The sequence below is a fragment of the Oncorhynchus clarkii genome, chromosome 9, assembly GCF_045791955.1.
Source record: "Oncorhynchus clarkii lewisi isolate Uvic-CL-2024 chromosome 9, UVic_Ocla_1.0, whole genome shotgun sequence".
Classification (NCBI taxonomy): Eukaryota; Metazoa; Chordata; class Actinopteri; order Salmoniformes; family Salmonidae; genus Oncorhynchus; species Oncorhynchus clarkii.
The window spans coordinates 59120078-59135770 of record NC_092155.1 but is presented as its reverse complement, the minus strand read 5'-3'; the positions used below and the strand labels follow the sequence as shown (position 1 = coordinate 59135770).

The following is a 15693-nucleotide window of genomic DNA, read 5'->3' as shown; positions in this document are numbered from 1 at the left end:
ATCTTCTGACTTCACACTAGTTACTAGCGTTTCTCTCATTATTTATTGTTTCTTTTATCCTAGGAATATCCCATTAATCAAGTTTGAGCTAAGACTAAATTCAAGCCATGTATCTTCTGACTTCACACTAGTTACTAGCGTTTCTCTCATGGAAGTTATAAACACCAAATGAGAACCGTAAGGCAAAGAACATGTAGTGTGGTTTGGAAGAACTTCTAGTTCAGTTACTAGAGGCATAAAGTTCAATCTGTATTGAGTGAAATCAATTCGACAAAGCCTGCATTCTGTATTCTGGCCAATTCTAATGCTTATTTTATATCATGTACAAGTAGTATAGATTTTTTTGTGTGCTTCTTGGCTCACTATATTGAGGTAATCCAGTGTTATAATCCATGTTATTATTTCAATTTAAATGTCAATCAATCAATGTAAAAAATAACAAATAATTGCTGATCTTGTTCTGTTGTCTCAATAACACCCTGGTACATAGATGTCGCTATCGATTGAAAGCAATTCATCATAACACTAGCAGTATTTACACACCTTCCATGTTCAATATTAGCAGAAGGAATTTGACCAGGTCAAGAAAATACTGAGGCAGATTGGCTGGAAGTATGCCTTGGTATTCTCTGATAGAAATGGATGTCGGACTGGTGTGAGAAAGTAGAAAGATGTACAACTCTGAAATATACAGAACACATATTGTGTCAATGGATTCTAAACTTGTGTTTTCCATATGTCAGATTTGCAGCAACATTTGCCTTTCCACAGCACTGTACAATTATGAAATGTATTATTACTGTCGGAGGTCGTGCATGTGGCCGTCATATTAGTAGTAATAGTAGCGTTAATTGCATATTAAGACGTTAAGAGACTTGTTATCAGATTGTTCAGCATGTGGCGCTTTCTAAGAAAACATACATGCTAATTATTTATATATTTTTAAATGAATAATCAAACACCCATGTACACAAACAGTGCAACTAGTACTTACTCCTCAATTACAGCTCAGAGGCTAATTGCGTGTCTAGGATTGTTGGATGATTATTTGGTGTCCCATTTACAGCACATGAACACTATATAGATACAAATCAGGGATTGCTCACACCTCTCTGACATTTAAAAAATATTATTTGAACGGTTCACTTTGTTTAGGATGCCTCTAATTCTACACAATTCCTCCACCTCTCATTGTTGACGAACAGTGCATTTAAAGGACATTTATTGCCTAATTGGTCAGGATGCATTCCCAACTTTGACCCCTTCAGTTATCACACGGCCAACATGCCTGAAATAACTTTCATCTCTCCCCAGGGGGATTCCCAAAATACCTCAGAGAGCTATTAATAGACCTGCCAGTTAGGATACATTCCTTATGGAATGACTAGAAATAGGGAATGCCAATTTACATTGAGCAATACACATCTATTGAATTACCTTTTTAATTTTTGTTGCATAAAACAAATAGGCCTACCAGTAAATGCTTATTACCATGTTATAGTAGAACAGTGTATGATATTCTCTATTGATGCTAGTGTGGTGTCAGTTGTTACTGTAGATACTATTTGCAAGGTTAAATAACCTCAGCCAATAAGGGCCTGGGGGAGGGACCGTCTGGTTCTGTTGCAGCGTTGTTGAGCCAAGAGTTCAGGAGGTGAATGGGGTTGTGAGGAGCTCCATCTGCCTCAAGCCTTTCCAAATAACCAGACTCTGTCATCCACACTTGGTTATCTGAGCTCATTAACCACCTCACCAGTGAAATCAACTGTCATTCTGAGTTTGTCCAGGCTTGGCTACAGTCAATTTACACACGTGTTGGATAAACACACATGCTTCAGTACAACCGATTCTAAACGGAATTCTCTCCCATTACTGGTTTATAATTGGTAATTTATCAGTTGGTTATCTTTGCTGTTGTTGGAACCCTTGAATGCAGTGATGTACTGTCCTGTTAGGATTCAGGAATAACTTCATATTAGAGATAATGTTACAGGTAGCTGAAATCTCATGTTTAGAAACATCTTATTACAATCTGCTTTCTGTCAGGTTTGAGTAAAGAATGAATAAAGTAGCCTCCCTTTAGCAACGTAATCATTTTATGGATTTTTTGTTTCAATGAAGATGTTTAGACAAACAAAACAATACAGTATATATTTGACTATATTATGAAGCATGTAGTTTACAATAATAGTTTTAGCTCAGTGAGCCTATCATCCAAAAATAGCAGAGTAACCAGCCAGTGTGCAACAGCCATGCATGTGGTTAAAGAGGAGATGAGAAGTTATCTGGCCTGGGGCAAGTGTCAGTAGACAGGGTGACCTGGTCTTGGTTGTAGAAAGAGCCTCTTTGTTAGACTCCCACTCTGACGTCAAACTAGCATCATAAAGGCATAAATTCATATTTTACATAAAGCATCACAATCTTTAAAAAGGTTCATTGTGTCTCACTTAGACTTATTAACATGTGTAGCTAATGCCTTTTTTCTGCCTTTTATAAGCTGAACTAGAGGTGTTCCTCTCTGTATTATCAGTGTTGAAAGCAGCGGATGAAAGAGGAAGACAGCCTCTCTGGTCTTGCATAGACTTGGAAAGGGAATATAATTAGGTTTTAAGCATCTCTTATTTGTAGTTGGAATATAAATTGTGCTGGAGATGTTGGAGATGCTTGCCATTATCAAGTAGGTCCAGTATTATGCTGATTGAAATATATTTTATTTTCCCCCCTTTTTCTTTTGGGGTATGGTAAGATAAACATAACATTTATTCAGATGGAACGTGTGACATGAATTGTGAATACATGTATTTATATCTAGGGATTATTTAGCTATCAAGAGATAGCACAGAAAAAATATAAATGAAAAGATAAGCTTACGGCTTACTGCTTTGGGATTTGCTAGTAATATTGATACTTTCTAACATTTCAATTCATACTTGACTTTCTCTGGTCAAGTCAAGGACTCTATCACTAGTTGAGCTGACAGGTATTTTATTTTCATATTAATTAGTAATCCAGTTCTCTTTATTATTATAAATGTATGGAAACATTTTCAAAGCTGTTTCTTGCTTATTTAGTGAGATAATATTCAGTGAGATATGAGAGCTGTTTCTTGAGTGCACAGCACAATTACAACATGACCAATGATCATCAACCCATCATAACAGCGTTTGAGGATTCTGACTCTCACTTATGTCTCTCCCTCTTTCACTCCATCTCTCCCTACCTCCTCCAGGTGCAGACTCACCTGGAGAACCCCACCAAGTACCACATCCAGCAGGCCCAGCAGCAGCAGGTGAAGCGCTACCTGGGCAAGCTTGGCTCCCTGCCCTGCCCCAACCAGTCCTCTGACCACAAGGGCTTGGCTCTGGGGCCGGGAAACAGTGCCCCCAACAGCCCCATGGCCTTACTCACCCTCAACATCAACTGTGAGAAAGAGGTAACACAAAACGTAACATGGCCATAGATGCCGAGCTACAATGCAGTGTGTGTAAATTCAGTGTGCTTTTCACACCATAATATCTGCCAATTTTCGATTACTTCTACTTCAAAGCCATGTGTATTTGAGTAACGAATGGTAGTAACACCATGGAGTTGGATAATACATATTCATTGATAAGGAAATGTGATCTTCTGTTGATTAACCCTCAACTGAATCACTGTCTGTTAGAAAATATGTTGTTGTCTCAAATTCAATTTTAGTTTTTTTATTATAGATGGATGATGTCATTGATGACATAATTAGTCTGGAATCGAGTTATAACGACGATATCCTTGGATTAATGGACCCAGGGCTTCAGATGGCCAATACGGTATGATTGCCTTAATTTACTGTCTGCTTGCATGAGGCCAGTAACCGAAAGGCTGCTGGTTTGAATACCTGAGCTGACAAGGGGAAATCTGTCTATGTGCCCTTGAGCAAGGCACTTAACCCTAATTTTCTCCAGGGGCGCAGTACTACTATGGCTGACCCTGTAGAGCAACACATCTCACTGCACCTATCCGGTGGAGGCCTATATGACAATTCATAGTAGATGTGTCTACGAATACAGCAAATGTTTGCTTCCAGATCATTGTGTAAACACATTTTTAAAGGGTTAACTACTCATGTGTCAAGCACCACATGTGCCAGGTATATTTGACCCTGCTAACATTACTATTGTCTGTGGTTATCTTTTCTCATCAGATCGCTGTCAACACTAACCTCTTGGACATTTATGGTAACCAGAGCATGCCCCATCCAGGCCTGGCCATCAACTCCTGCCCTGCCAACCTGCCCAACATCAAAAGGGAATACTCAGGTGAGCATGACCCCATTACATGGAAAACATCCAGATTCAAACATACTCTCCAGACCTTTGTGACTGAGCAATATGTTTGAAAGGGTCAGGGAAATGTTATGCATGTGCTTTGCATTGATATTGTTTTTGATTATTGTAAACTTTGTTATTTTGTCATTCAAAATAAAGTGAAATGCATTGAACATTTTATGTGCCAAATAGTTTCCCAATCTCCGGCCATCATGCACATGCTGGACAAGTCTGGATCGTGTAGCAAGTTTGAGAACTATCACAGGCCTGAAGGGTTTCCTGTAGGTATGTCTGCATAGTCATATTCATATTTACTTTAGCTAACTGTGAGTTTGAGTTAGGTTACACGGGTGCATATTGCTTAGCCTATAATGTGCTCAGCACAGTTTCATTTATTTTCTTCCCGAAACTAACTAAACATTTCTGGCATAACTGTTTTGTTGTGTGTCAACATCAATGTTTTGCCATTGTCCTACAGATGAAGGATCTTAAACTGATCCGTTTGAAAATAATCCTGCAGCAACAAGAAATGTGAATTATTATATGGATTATAATTAATGGACGTTTTTGTAGGGGTTGATACATTTTTCATAAGGTAAAATAAAATCTGAAATTTCAAAGTGGAAATTACACATTTTAAACCTCAAATACACTACAAGTTTTACATTTCCTGCATTGTTCTCCTGCAACAGGGTTATCAAATTAAGATCCCACATCTGTAGTCATTGTCCATTCCTAATGCTAACTGCTTTGTTTCAGAAGCAGAGGTCAGGGCAATGGCAAAGGAACGACAGAAGAAGGATAACCATAATTTGAGTGAGTTTTGCTATACGGTAATTATCAGCTATCTAGTAATATCATGTGGGTTGTTTAGATATGCGGTGATATTACCTTCATTATTACATTTTGCATGATTGATTGTTTCTTATTGTTCTCTTCTCGTCCTATTTCCTGTAGTTGAGAGAAGACGGAGGTTTAACATCAACGACCGGATCAAAGAATTGGGGACCATGATTCCAAAATCAAATGATCCGTAAGTTGCGTATGTTTACTTGGATTTGAAGTCTTTCTACCAGATACAGCGCAGTCTGGAATTATTGGATCCCTTAATAAAGATGAGCAAAAAAATAACAGAAAATCAGTAATACAAATACTGAGCTATATTGTATACTCCAAAAATTAGAACAATTATATTATTTAATAATAATACTATTGCTCAGAGATCAAGATTTTGTGTAACAAGTAATTAAAACAAATCTCAAAAAGATATGGTTCAAAATGATTGGATCCCCTGTTTTCATTGCTCCAGTAAGGGAACGGGATTCAGGTATACACCTGAATACATTCAACTGAAATGTGTCTTCCGCATTTAACCCAACCACTCTGAATCAGAGCTGCCATAATCGACATCCACGTCTTCGGTGCCCGGAGAACAGTGGGTTAACTGCCTTGCTCAGGGGCAGAACAACAGATTTTTAACTTGTCAGCTCGGGGATTCAATCCAGCAACCTTTCGGTTACTGGCCCAAAGCTCTAACCACTAGGCTACCTGCCGACCCCTCCCCTTGTAAGGATATTGACAATGAGCCTTTTTCTAAAATGTTTTATGAGATTGGGGAACACACTAGGAGGGATCTTAGACCATTCCTCCATACAGAATCTTTCCAGATCCTTGATATATTTTGTCTGCGCTAATTGATTGCCCTCTTCAATTCAAACCACAGGTTTTCAATATGGTTCTGAGATGGCCATTGCAAATTGTTGATTTTGTTTTTTTCTTTGTGGTTTTTGATGTTTACTTGCTGGAATATTCACTTGCGGCCAAGTTTCAGCCTCTGGCAGAGGCAACCAGGTTTTTGGCTAACATGTCCTGGTACTTGGCAAAGTTCATAATGCCGTTGACCTTAACACGGACCCCAGGACCAGTGGAAGCAAAATAGCCCCATAACATCAACGATCCACCACCATATTTTACAGTAGTGATGAGGTATTTTACTACATATGCATTGTTCTTTCTAAGGCCAAACCCACCGCTGGTGTGTCTGGCCAAAGACCTCTATTTTCGTGTCATATGACCATAGCACTGGTTCCAAACCAAGTGCCAATGATGTTTAGCAAACTCCAGGCGGTGCTATGGTCAGATGACATGAAAATAGAGGTATTTGGTCACGGGTTTGACCTTCGAGGATCTGGAAAGATCTCTCCCAAAGTGTTCTCCAATCTCATAAAACATTTTATAAAAAGGCTCAGTATTGTTATCCTTCCAAAGGGAGGGTACTGGAGTATTGAAAACAGGGGGTCCAATAATGCTGACCCCTATCTTTTAGCTTTTTTTTTTATTACTTGTTAAATAATATCTCTTTCACTGAGAAATTATATTAGTATAAAATAATATCATTTTTCATTTTTTAAGCATACAACATAGCTCAGTATTTGTATTATTTATTTTATACAGTCTTTTTTGCTCATCTTTATCAAAAGGTTCCAATAATTCCGGACCCCACTGTATATATCATGGGTCAGACATTGACCCTAGGCTAGAGTTTACGATAATTATAGATCAATGCCTCAGTTTATTTTCAGTGCATCCATACCCTTGAGAATTGTATGAGTTAGAACGTTGTCAGTGTACTCCAGAATGCTAACAGTTCAGGCTGATAAAACCTTGCTGGCCTGCCGCGCCCCTCTCTGGTCCTCAGGGATATGCGATGGAACAAAGGCACCATTCTCAAGGCGTCAGTGGATTACATCAGGAAGCTACAGAGGGAGCAGCAGAGGGCCAAAGAGCTGGAGAACAGGCAGAAGAAGCTGGAGCATGCCAATAGACACCTGATGCTGCGGATACAGGTACAGCATGGTAGGCCGTGGGGCACTGGGAGAGATAAGGAGAAACTAGCCATGCCTTCAAAATGTCACATACTGTATTAGCCAATCAAAGTAGGATTGAATTGAGATGAGGCTCTTCTATATTCTGGATGGTATCAGATATGCAGCATGCAGACAGACAATGTTGATAACACTCTCTTTCCTTTCTCTTTCTCCCTCCCTTGATGGGGTTCAGGAGTTGGAGATGCAAGCTCGTGCCCATGGTCTGACCACAGACACATCTGCCCTCTGCTCAGCTGAGCTCTCAGTCCGAGGCATCAAGCAGGAGCCAGCCCTGGGAGACTGCCACCAGGATCTGTACCATGTCCACCCCCGGCACCAACACCACCCAGCCTGCACTCCAGACCAGGTTCAGTACACCATCTTGGAGCTCAACGATGGAGCATCTCCCTACACCAAGGGCCACATGGGAGTCTCAGGTGACCAGGGGCCTTACGGCAGTCATCCTAAGGGGGCCTTGATGGACATCCTGATGGATGACAACTTGTCCCCTGTGGGAGGGGGAGACCCCCTGCTTTCCTCTGTCTCGCCCGGAGCTTCTAAGGATAGCAGCTGCTCAGGCAGCAAAAGCATGGAAGAGAACGACCAGAGCTGTTAGCACTCACTGCTGCCCACTCCACTCACCTGCATCTTTATCTCCACCCCTTCAACCTGTTCTATGTTGTGTTGTGTTGAGGCCTCCTCAGACGTCTCCCGTCAGTAGCTAACTTCAGCCAACTGCTGGTTAGTTAGTTAGTTTGTTTTCAGGTGTTTACACATTTTACATTTTTCATTGTTTTGTTTTTTTTGTTTATTATATGGTATCATTGGGTTCTGAAAGCCGTCAAACTGAATTTAGTTCAGTTTCTCTTGTGTATTGATTATAAATTACTTTTTAATAGTTCGTTTTAATAGATCATGCTCTGATTTTATCAATACTTTTATGACAATGAGTCAGGGAGCGACATCTCACGCATACTGTACCTGTGTAAGGTCATCATGGTATAGGGCAGGCTTATAATAGTTATAAAACCCTGATTGATAAGCTTATTGCTTTAAATTAAAAAAAATGCAATTCCCTCGAAGTGAAAACTAAAAATTGTGGTTTAATATATTGTTGGTGTGTTACACAGTCACACTACTTCCTTTATAGCATGTCTATTCAGCGCAATATGACAGAAACGATAATACATTATTTTGATTACTTTTGTTTGTGCATTACTTTTGTGCTTTTGAACTTGAATGAGATAACGTCTTAGTCAGGAGATTTGTAAACATTTCACATATAGCACAGAACATAATGTCAGTCTATCAATATTGGTAGAAATGCAACATTGATTTCCATACAGGCACATTTGGTTTATGATGATATTTATGATAATAAGATTGAAATGTATTGCAGCAAATACTCACTAAGAAGTGGATCTCTAAGGAAGAAAAATGCATTTTGTTTTTAACTTGTCCATTTTCTATTTTTATTGAATTTTTTTGTACACTTATTAGGATTTGCCTGTCCATCCATTTCGTGTTTAAGAGATATTCAGGATATTTTTTTTGTCAATGATGTGAATGTTTATATTGCTAGGAATATAAGGAGATGTACATGTAGAAAACTGTTTAAACACTGGAATGACGTCCATAAATTGATTTAAATATATATTTACTAACGATTATATTTAGGTTTTTCAAATGATTGATTGTAGTTAAAACTATAAGCTGTACTGTTAATGTATATTTCTACTTTTTAACAACTGTAGGAAAGTACTCAAATATGCCTTTGATAATAACTATCTACTGTACATTACACCACTGTATTGAGAACATGGTTACAGTGCATCCTCAAGTCTGTGGAACTATGCAATGATTACAGTTGTGCCTGTTTTACCCAGAAGACATTAGACACATTAGGCTGGTCATATAATATGTTGTAATGATTAGTAAGAAGCACCTAGCAGAATGATTTACATTGAAGTGCCTTACTGTTAGTTTTTTGTTTTCCACAGATCTAGGAGGACTACTAGACACTGGTTTGTTGTTGTTGTTTCTGGTGTTTGGTGCTTCATGTATGAAGTGTTGAGCTGCAAGGTCCCTACGGGAAGCAGTAGGGCCTTTTGTCAGAGAGTAGAAAACCATGTTATGGGCCTCCAAATGTCTCTCTAGGCCATCCATTTTGTTTGGGATGTTTTTGATGCTATAGTTCTGTTTTGAGGTCAGAATTCCACTCGGAGGGCAATAATCAAAACATTGCTTTACTGAATTCTCAGCTTCTTTTTTGAGACCAATTATTTTTCTGAATGTAATGTAACATAGTGTTGACTGCCAAAATGTGTTGCCAAAATCAAAGTGAAGTCTAAAATATGCAAAGAAGGAATTAACGTTGTTATTTTTTGATGTTGTACTTTTGTGTAAGGATGTTTCTTCTTTATTTCTAGAGCAATAATTTAAGAATAATGGCTATCAGGCTGCACGTAAAGCTAAGCACAAAGTAGTCCATGTACTTATAGGCAAATTCTCTGCAGTACAAATCCACTGCAGAATGGCCCTCACTGCACCCAGGTCTGTCTGGTAATATCTAGACACAGGCCTGTCATTCACTCACTGTCCTTTGACTGAACCCAGATCAGCATATCATTTCCCTAGACAATGTCACCCTCTTGTGTTGATGAAACCACTATGCACCAAGATTGGTGTTTTCAACCATAGAACTAAAATGCATAGAACTAACATTTTCATTTAAAGCAATGGTGACAGTTGATTGATGCCCATTATTTGTAAATAAACATATTAATCGATCCGCTTGTTACCATGGCACAGTTTGGGTATACCAATAACATTTCAAAGAGCCATGTTTGTTCACACATTGAACACCCCAGGCTGACAGGTCTATTAATTGTATTTACATGGTTCAGATAGACACCTCTGCCGAGATTGCCACTGTAATGTGATAATGACTCTGTTGCCAGGGGAGATGGAGGTAGTGATGGTCATACACTGGTTAGGGATGGATCAGTGATGTCAAGGCCATTCATTGGAACTGAGTGTGGAAAATAGCTTTTGACAAACATTAAAGTCAATTAAATATTTTTACTTGTGTTATTGCAGGAGTATGTTTCGTTCTATGATTTATTTTTATCAAAGTATTTCACTAATTGTCTCTGAACACTAATGATGGGTAAATAATATGAGAATAGATCATGTTCAGACACTCCAATATAATTAATGATAATATTTTATTGGTAGACTTCCAGGGCTCTATTCAATCCGCAATGGGGAAGTTCAGCTGTACAGCGTGCTTGAAATTTAAAGGCTATGTTCCCGCATTAGCAGAGACTGCATTCACGGTAAATGCTGCATATGTCGGCTCAATCAAAAATGACCTTTACCTTTGTATCACGGAATCTGTAACACTTCAGTTTAACATATTAAATAAAGCCCCAAGTAAATGTGCGTTGACTGAAATATATTGAATATGAAACACAGCATTTCTTCTTCACCTGCTCATCATGGCATGGATATTATCACCAGCCTTCAAGAAGAACCAAGTTCATCACACAGACACCTACTAAAGCAGCACCGCCCTCTCAAGATTCTGAGCCTGCCTGGCAGGGTTGGTCCTGCAAAGCCAAAGCCCCCTGATGGGAGAGGATAATATGCAAGGAAATTCTCAAAGCTGCTAATTTGAACCTTGACGACCTTTTACCTAGCCGATGGGGATTCCGGTGGGGTGCCCCCACCCAGGTAGTGGCAGCGCTGGCATGAAGAGCTGCACTAACCAATGGGGAGGGGGCATATTATTGTGGCCCTGGTAGCACAAAATAATCAAAAGGTCTGACTGCACAGAGTTGCTTGGAAATTGGTCACAATGGGGGACCAGCGTGTGTGTGTGTTTCAGAGGAAGGGGGTGTATCTGATCTCCATGTGTATCTGATCTCCATCACCTAGGACTTAACAATAGTTAATGAAATCTCCTAATTTTTCACATTTTTTGCAAAATTTTGCATGCCTTCTCAAACAGTTGCAACTGTATATGCATTCGTAAAACAAGTCCTTTCTTGAGTTGGGCTCAGGGATGGAACACCTGTTGAGCGTCTGAGCTTATGGTAGTTTATGGGGAAAAGGGGTTGAGTGTGTGTGTATGAATGTGTGTGTGTATGTATTCCACATCTGTTGCTAGGGGGTAATGATGTTAGGGACAATATAGGATGAATCACAATAAATGTGTGGTAAAATAATAATTGCTTACCAAAAATATAATTTTTGGAATGGCAATCCTGGTTATAGGTAATAATCCTTTGCATGAACAGCCTACATTATTACGCATATTCTTTGTTAATGATGGGAATTAAGATACGCAAGATTTTTAATATACAGTGCATTTCGGAAAGTATTCAGACCCCTTGACTTTTTCCACATTTGTTACGTTACAGCCTTATTCAATTGCTTTGTTTTAGCAATCTACACACAATACCCCATAATGACGAAGCAAAAACTGTTTAGACATGTTTGCAAATTTATAAAAAATCCCAAACTGAAATCTCACATTTGCATAAGTATTCAAACCCTTTACTCAGTACTTTGTTGAAGCACCGTTGGCAGTGATTACAGCGAGTCTTTTGGGGTATGACGCTACAAGCTTGGCACACTTGTATTTGGGGAGTTTCTCTCATTCTTCTCAAGTTCTGTCAGGTTAGATGGGGAGTGTCGCTGCACCACTATTTTCAGGCCTCTACAGAGATGTTCGACCGCATTCAAGTCCGGGCTCTGGCTGGGCCACTCAAGGACATTCAGAGACTTGCTCTGAAGCCACTCCTGTGTTGTCTTGGCTGTGTGCTTAGGGTCGTTGTCCTATTGGAAGGTAAACCTTCGTCCCAGTCTGAGGTCCTGAGCGCTCCGGAGCAGGTTTTCATCAAGGATCTCGATCTACTTTGCTCCATTCATTTTTCCCCTCGATCCTGACTAGTCTCCCAGTCCCTGCCACTGAAAAACATCCCCACAGCATGATGCTGCCACCACCATGCTTTACCGTAGGTATGGTGCCAGGTTTCCTCCAGACGTGACGCTTGGCATTCAGGCCAAAGAGTTTAATCTTGGTTTCATCAGACCAGAGAATCTTGTTTCTCATGGTCTGAGAGTCCTTTAGATGCCTTTTGGCAAACTCAGAGCAGGCTGTCATGTGCCTTTTACTGAGGAGTGGCTTCCGTCTGGCCACTCTACGAAAAATACCTGATTGGTGGAGTGCTGCAGAGATGGTTGTCCTTCTGGAAGGTTCTCCCATCTCCACAGAGGAACTCCGCAGCTCTGTCAGAGTGACCATGAGGTTTTTGGTCAGGTCCCTGACCAAGGCCCTTCTCCCCCGATTGCTCAGTTTGGCGAGGCGGCCAGCTCTAGGAAGAGTCTTGGTGGTTCCAAACTTCTTCCATTTAAGATTTATGGAGGCCACTTTGTTCTTGGAGACCTTCAATGCCGCAGACATTTTTTGATACCCTTCCCCAACTCTGTGCCTCGACACAATCCTGTCTCGGAGCTCTACGGACAATTCCTTTGACCTCATGTCTTGGTTTTTGCTCTGACATGCACTGTCAACTGTGGGACCTTATTTAGACAGGTGTGTGCCTTTCCAAATCATGTCCAATCAATTTAATTTACCACAGGTGGACTCCAATCAAGCTCGAGTCTCATAGTGAAGGGTCTGTAAGCATATGTAAATAAGGTATTTCTGTTCTTTACTTCTAATAAATTTGCTAACAATTCTACAAACTTGTTTTCGCTTTGTCATTATGGAGTGTTGTGTGTAGATTGATGATTCTTTTTTTAAATCCATTTCAGAATAAGACTGTAACATAACAAATTGTGGAAAAAGTCAAGGGTTCAGAATACTTTTGAATGCACTGTATATACAGAACCAGTCAAAAGTTTGGACACACCTACTCATTCAAGGGTTTTTCTTTATTTTTACTATTTTCTACATTGTAAAATAATAGTGAAGACATCAAAACTATGAAATAACACATATAGAATCATGTAGTAACCAAAAAAAGTGTTAAACAAATCAAAATATATTTGAGATACTTCAACTTTGCACACGCTTGTTATTCACTCAACCAGCTTCATGAGGTATTCACCTGGAATGCATTTCAATTAACAGGTGTTCGTTCTTTGTTAAAAGTTCATTTGTGTTATTTATTTTTGTTTGAGCCAATCAGTTGTGTTGTGACAAGGTAGGGATGGTATACAGAAGATAGCCCTATTTGGTAAAAGACCAAGTCCATATTATGGCAAGAACAGTTTAAATAAGCAAAGAGACACGACAGTCCATCATTACTTTAAGACATGAAGGTCAGACAATTAAGACATGAAGGTCAGACATTTCAAGAATTTCTTCAAGTGCAGTCACAAAAACCATCAAGCACTGAAACTGGCTGTCATGAGGACCACCACAGGAAAGGAAGACCCAGAGTTACCTCTGCTGCAGAGAATAAGTTCATTAGAGTTACCAGCCTCAGAAAATGCAGCCCAAAGAAATGCTTCACAGAGACACATCTCAACATCAAATGTTCAGAAGAGAATGTGCGAATCAGGTCTTCATGGTCGAATTGCTGCAAAGAAACCATTACTAAAAGACACCAATAAGAAGAAGAGACTTGCTTGGGCAAAGAAACACGAGCAATGGACATTAGACCGGTGGAGATCTGTCCTTTGGTCTGATGAGTCCAAATTTGAGATTTTTGGTTCCAACCGCCGTGTCTTTGTGAGACACAGAGCAGGTGAACGGATGATCTCCGCATGTGTGGTTCCCACCGTGAAGCATGGAAGAGGAGGTGTGATGGTGTGTGGGTGTGTTGCTGGTGACTCTGTCTGTGATTTATTTAGAATTCAAAAGCACACTTGGCTACCACCAGCATGACTACCACAGCATTCTGCAGCGATACACCATCCCATCTGGTTTGCACTTAGTGGGACTATCATTTGTTTTTCAACAGGACAATGACCCAACACACCTTAAGGCTATTTGACCAAGAAGGAGATGGATGGAGTGATGCATCAGATGACCTGGCCTCCACAAGAATCTAAAATCTAAAATATATTTGGATTTGTTTAACACTTTCTTGGATACTACATAGTTTTGATGTCTTCACTATTATTGTACAATGTAGAAAATAGCACAAATAAAGAAAAACCCTTGAATGAGTATGTGTCCAAACCTTTGATTGGTACTGTATATGTAAATATATACGTATATATATATATATTACACACACACACACACACACACACACACACACACACACACACACACACACACACACACACACACACACACACAGTTGAAGTCGGAAGTTTACATACACCTTAGCCAAATACATTTAAACTGACAGAGCTGGTGTAACTGAGTCAGGTTTGTAAGCCTCCTTGTTCGCACACGCTTTTTCAGTTCTGCCCACACATTTTTCATAGGATTGAGGTCAAGCTTTAACTTCCTGACTGATGTCTTGAGATGTTGCTTCAATATATCCACGTCATTTTCCTGCCTCATGATGCCATCTATTTTGTGAAGTTCACCAGTCCCTCCTACAGCAAAGCACCCCCACAACATGATGCTGCCACCCCCGTGCTTCACGGTTGGGATGGTGTTCTCCGGCTTGCAAGCATCCACCTTTTTCCTCCAAAGTTAATGATGGTCATTATGGTCAAACAGTTCTATTTTTGTTTCATCAGACCAGAAGTAATTTCTCCAAAAAGTACAACCTTTCGATCTTTGTCCCCATGTGCAGTTGCAAACTGTAGTCTGGATTTTTTAAATGGCGGTTTTGGAGCAGTGTCTTCTTCCTTGCTCAGTGGACTTTCAGGTTATGTCGATATCGGACTCGTTTTTACTGTGGATATGGATACTTTTGTAACTTTTTCCTCCAGCATCTCACAAGGTCCTTTGCTGTTGTTCTGGGATTGATTGGCACTTTTTGCACCAAAGTACGTTCATCTCTAGGAGACAGAACACGTCTCCTTCCTGAGCGGTATGACGACTTCCTGGACCCATGGTGTTTAAACTTGCGTAGTATTGTTTGTACAGATGAACGTGATACCTTCAGGCATTTGGAAATTGCTCCCAAGAATGAATGAGACTTGTGAAGGTCTACATTTTTTTCTGAGGTCTTGGCAGATTTCTTTTGATTTTCCCATGATGTCAAGCAAAGAGGCGCTGAGTTTGAAGGTAGGCCTTGAAATACATCCACAGGTACACCTCCAATTCACTCAAATGATGTCAATTAGCCTAACAGAAGCTTCTAAAGCCATGACATCTGTAAACAATTGTTGGAAAAATTACTTGTGTCATGCATAAAGTAGATGTCCTAACCAACTTGTCAAAACTATAGTTTCTTAACATGAAATTTGTGGAGTGGTTGAAAAACAAGTTTTAATGACTCCAACCTAAGTGTACGTAAACTTCCGACTTCAACTGTATATATATAGTTACAAAAAAATATATGGGAGATTGGAAATGATGCAGACAATTATATTGATGAAAG

The 15693-nt window shown here is 39.7% G+C and overlaps 1 protein-coding gene across 4 annotated transcripts in view; it reads left to right on the top strand.

Annotated features, from left to right (window-relative positions):
- Positions 1-11437, top strand: part of LOC139416635 (microphthalmia-associated transcription factor-like) — a 32966-nt gene extending 21529 nt beyond the window's left edge. For 2 of the 4 annotated variants that reach the window (XM_071165553.1, XM_071165555.1), the window contains exons 3-10: positions 3230-3433; positions 3711-3806; positions 4181-4295; positions 4497-4589; positions 5064-5120; positions 5262-5337; positions 7003-7150; positions 7365-10615. In XM_071165553.1, coding sequence (XP_071021654.1) covers positions 3230-3433; positions 3711-3806; positions 4181-4295; positions 4497-4589; positions 5064-5120; positions 5262-5337; positions 7003-7150; positions 7365-7787 — 1212 coding nt within the window. In that variant the 3' untranslated portion in view covers positions 7788-10615. Of the gene's footprint in view, positions 1-3229; positions 3434-3710; positions 3807-4180; positions 4296-4496; positions 4590-5063; positions 5121-5261; positions 5338-7002; positions 7151-7364 lie in introns of all 4 variants that reach the window. The other 2 variants (XM_071165554.1, XM_071165556.1) reach the window with 2 other exon arrangements.
- Positions 11438-15693: the final 4256 nt, after the last annotated feature.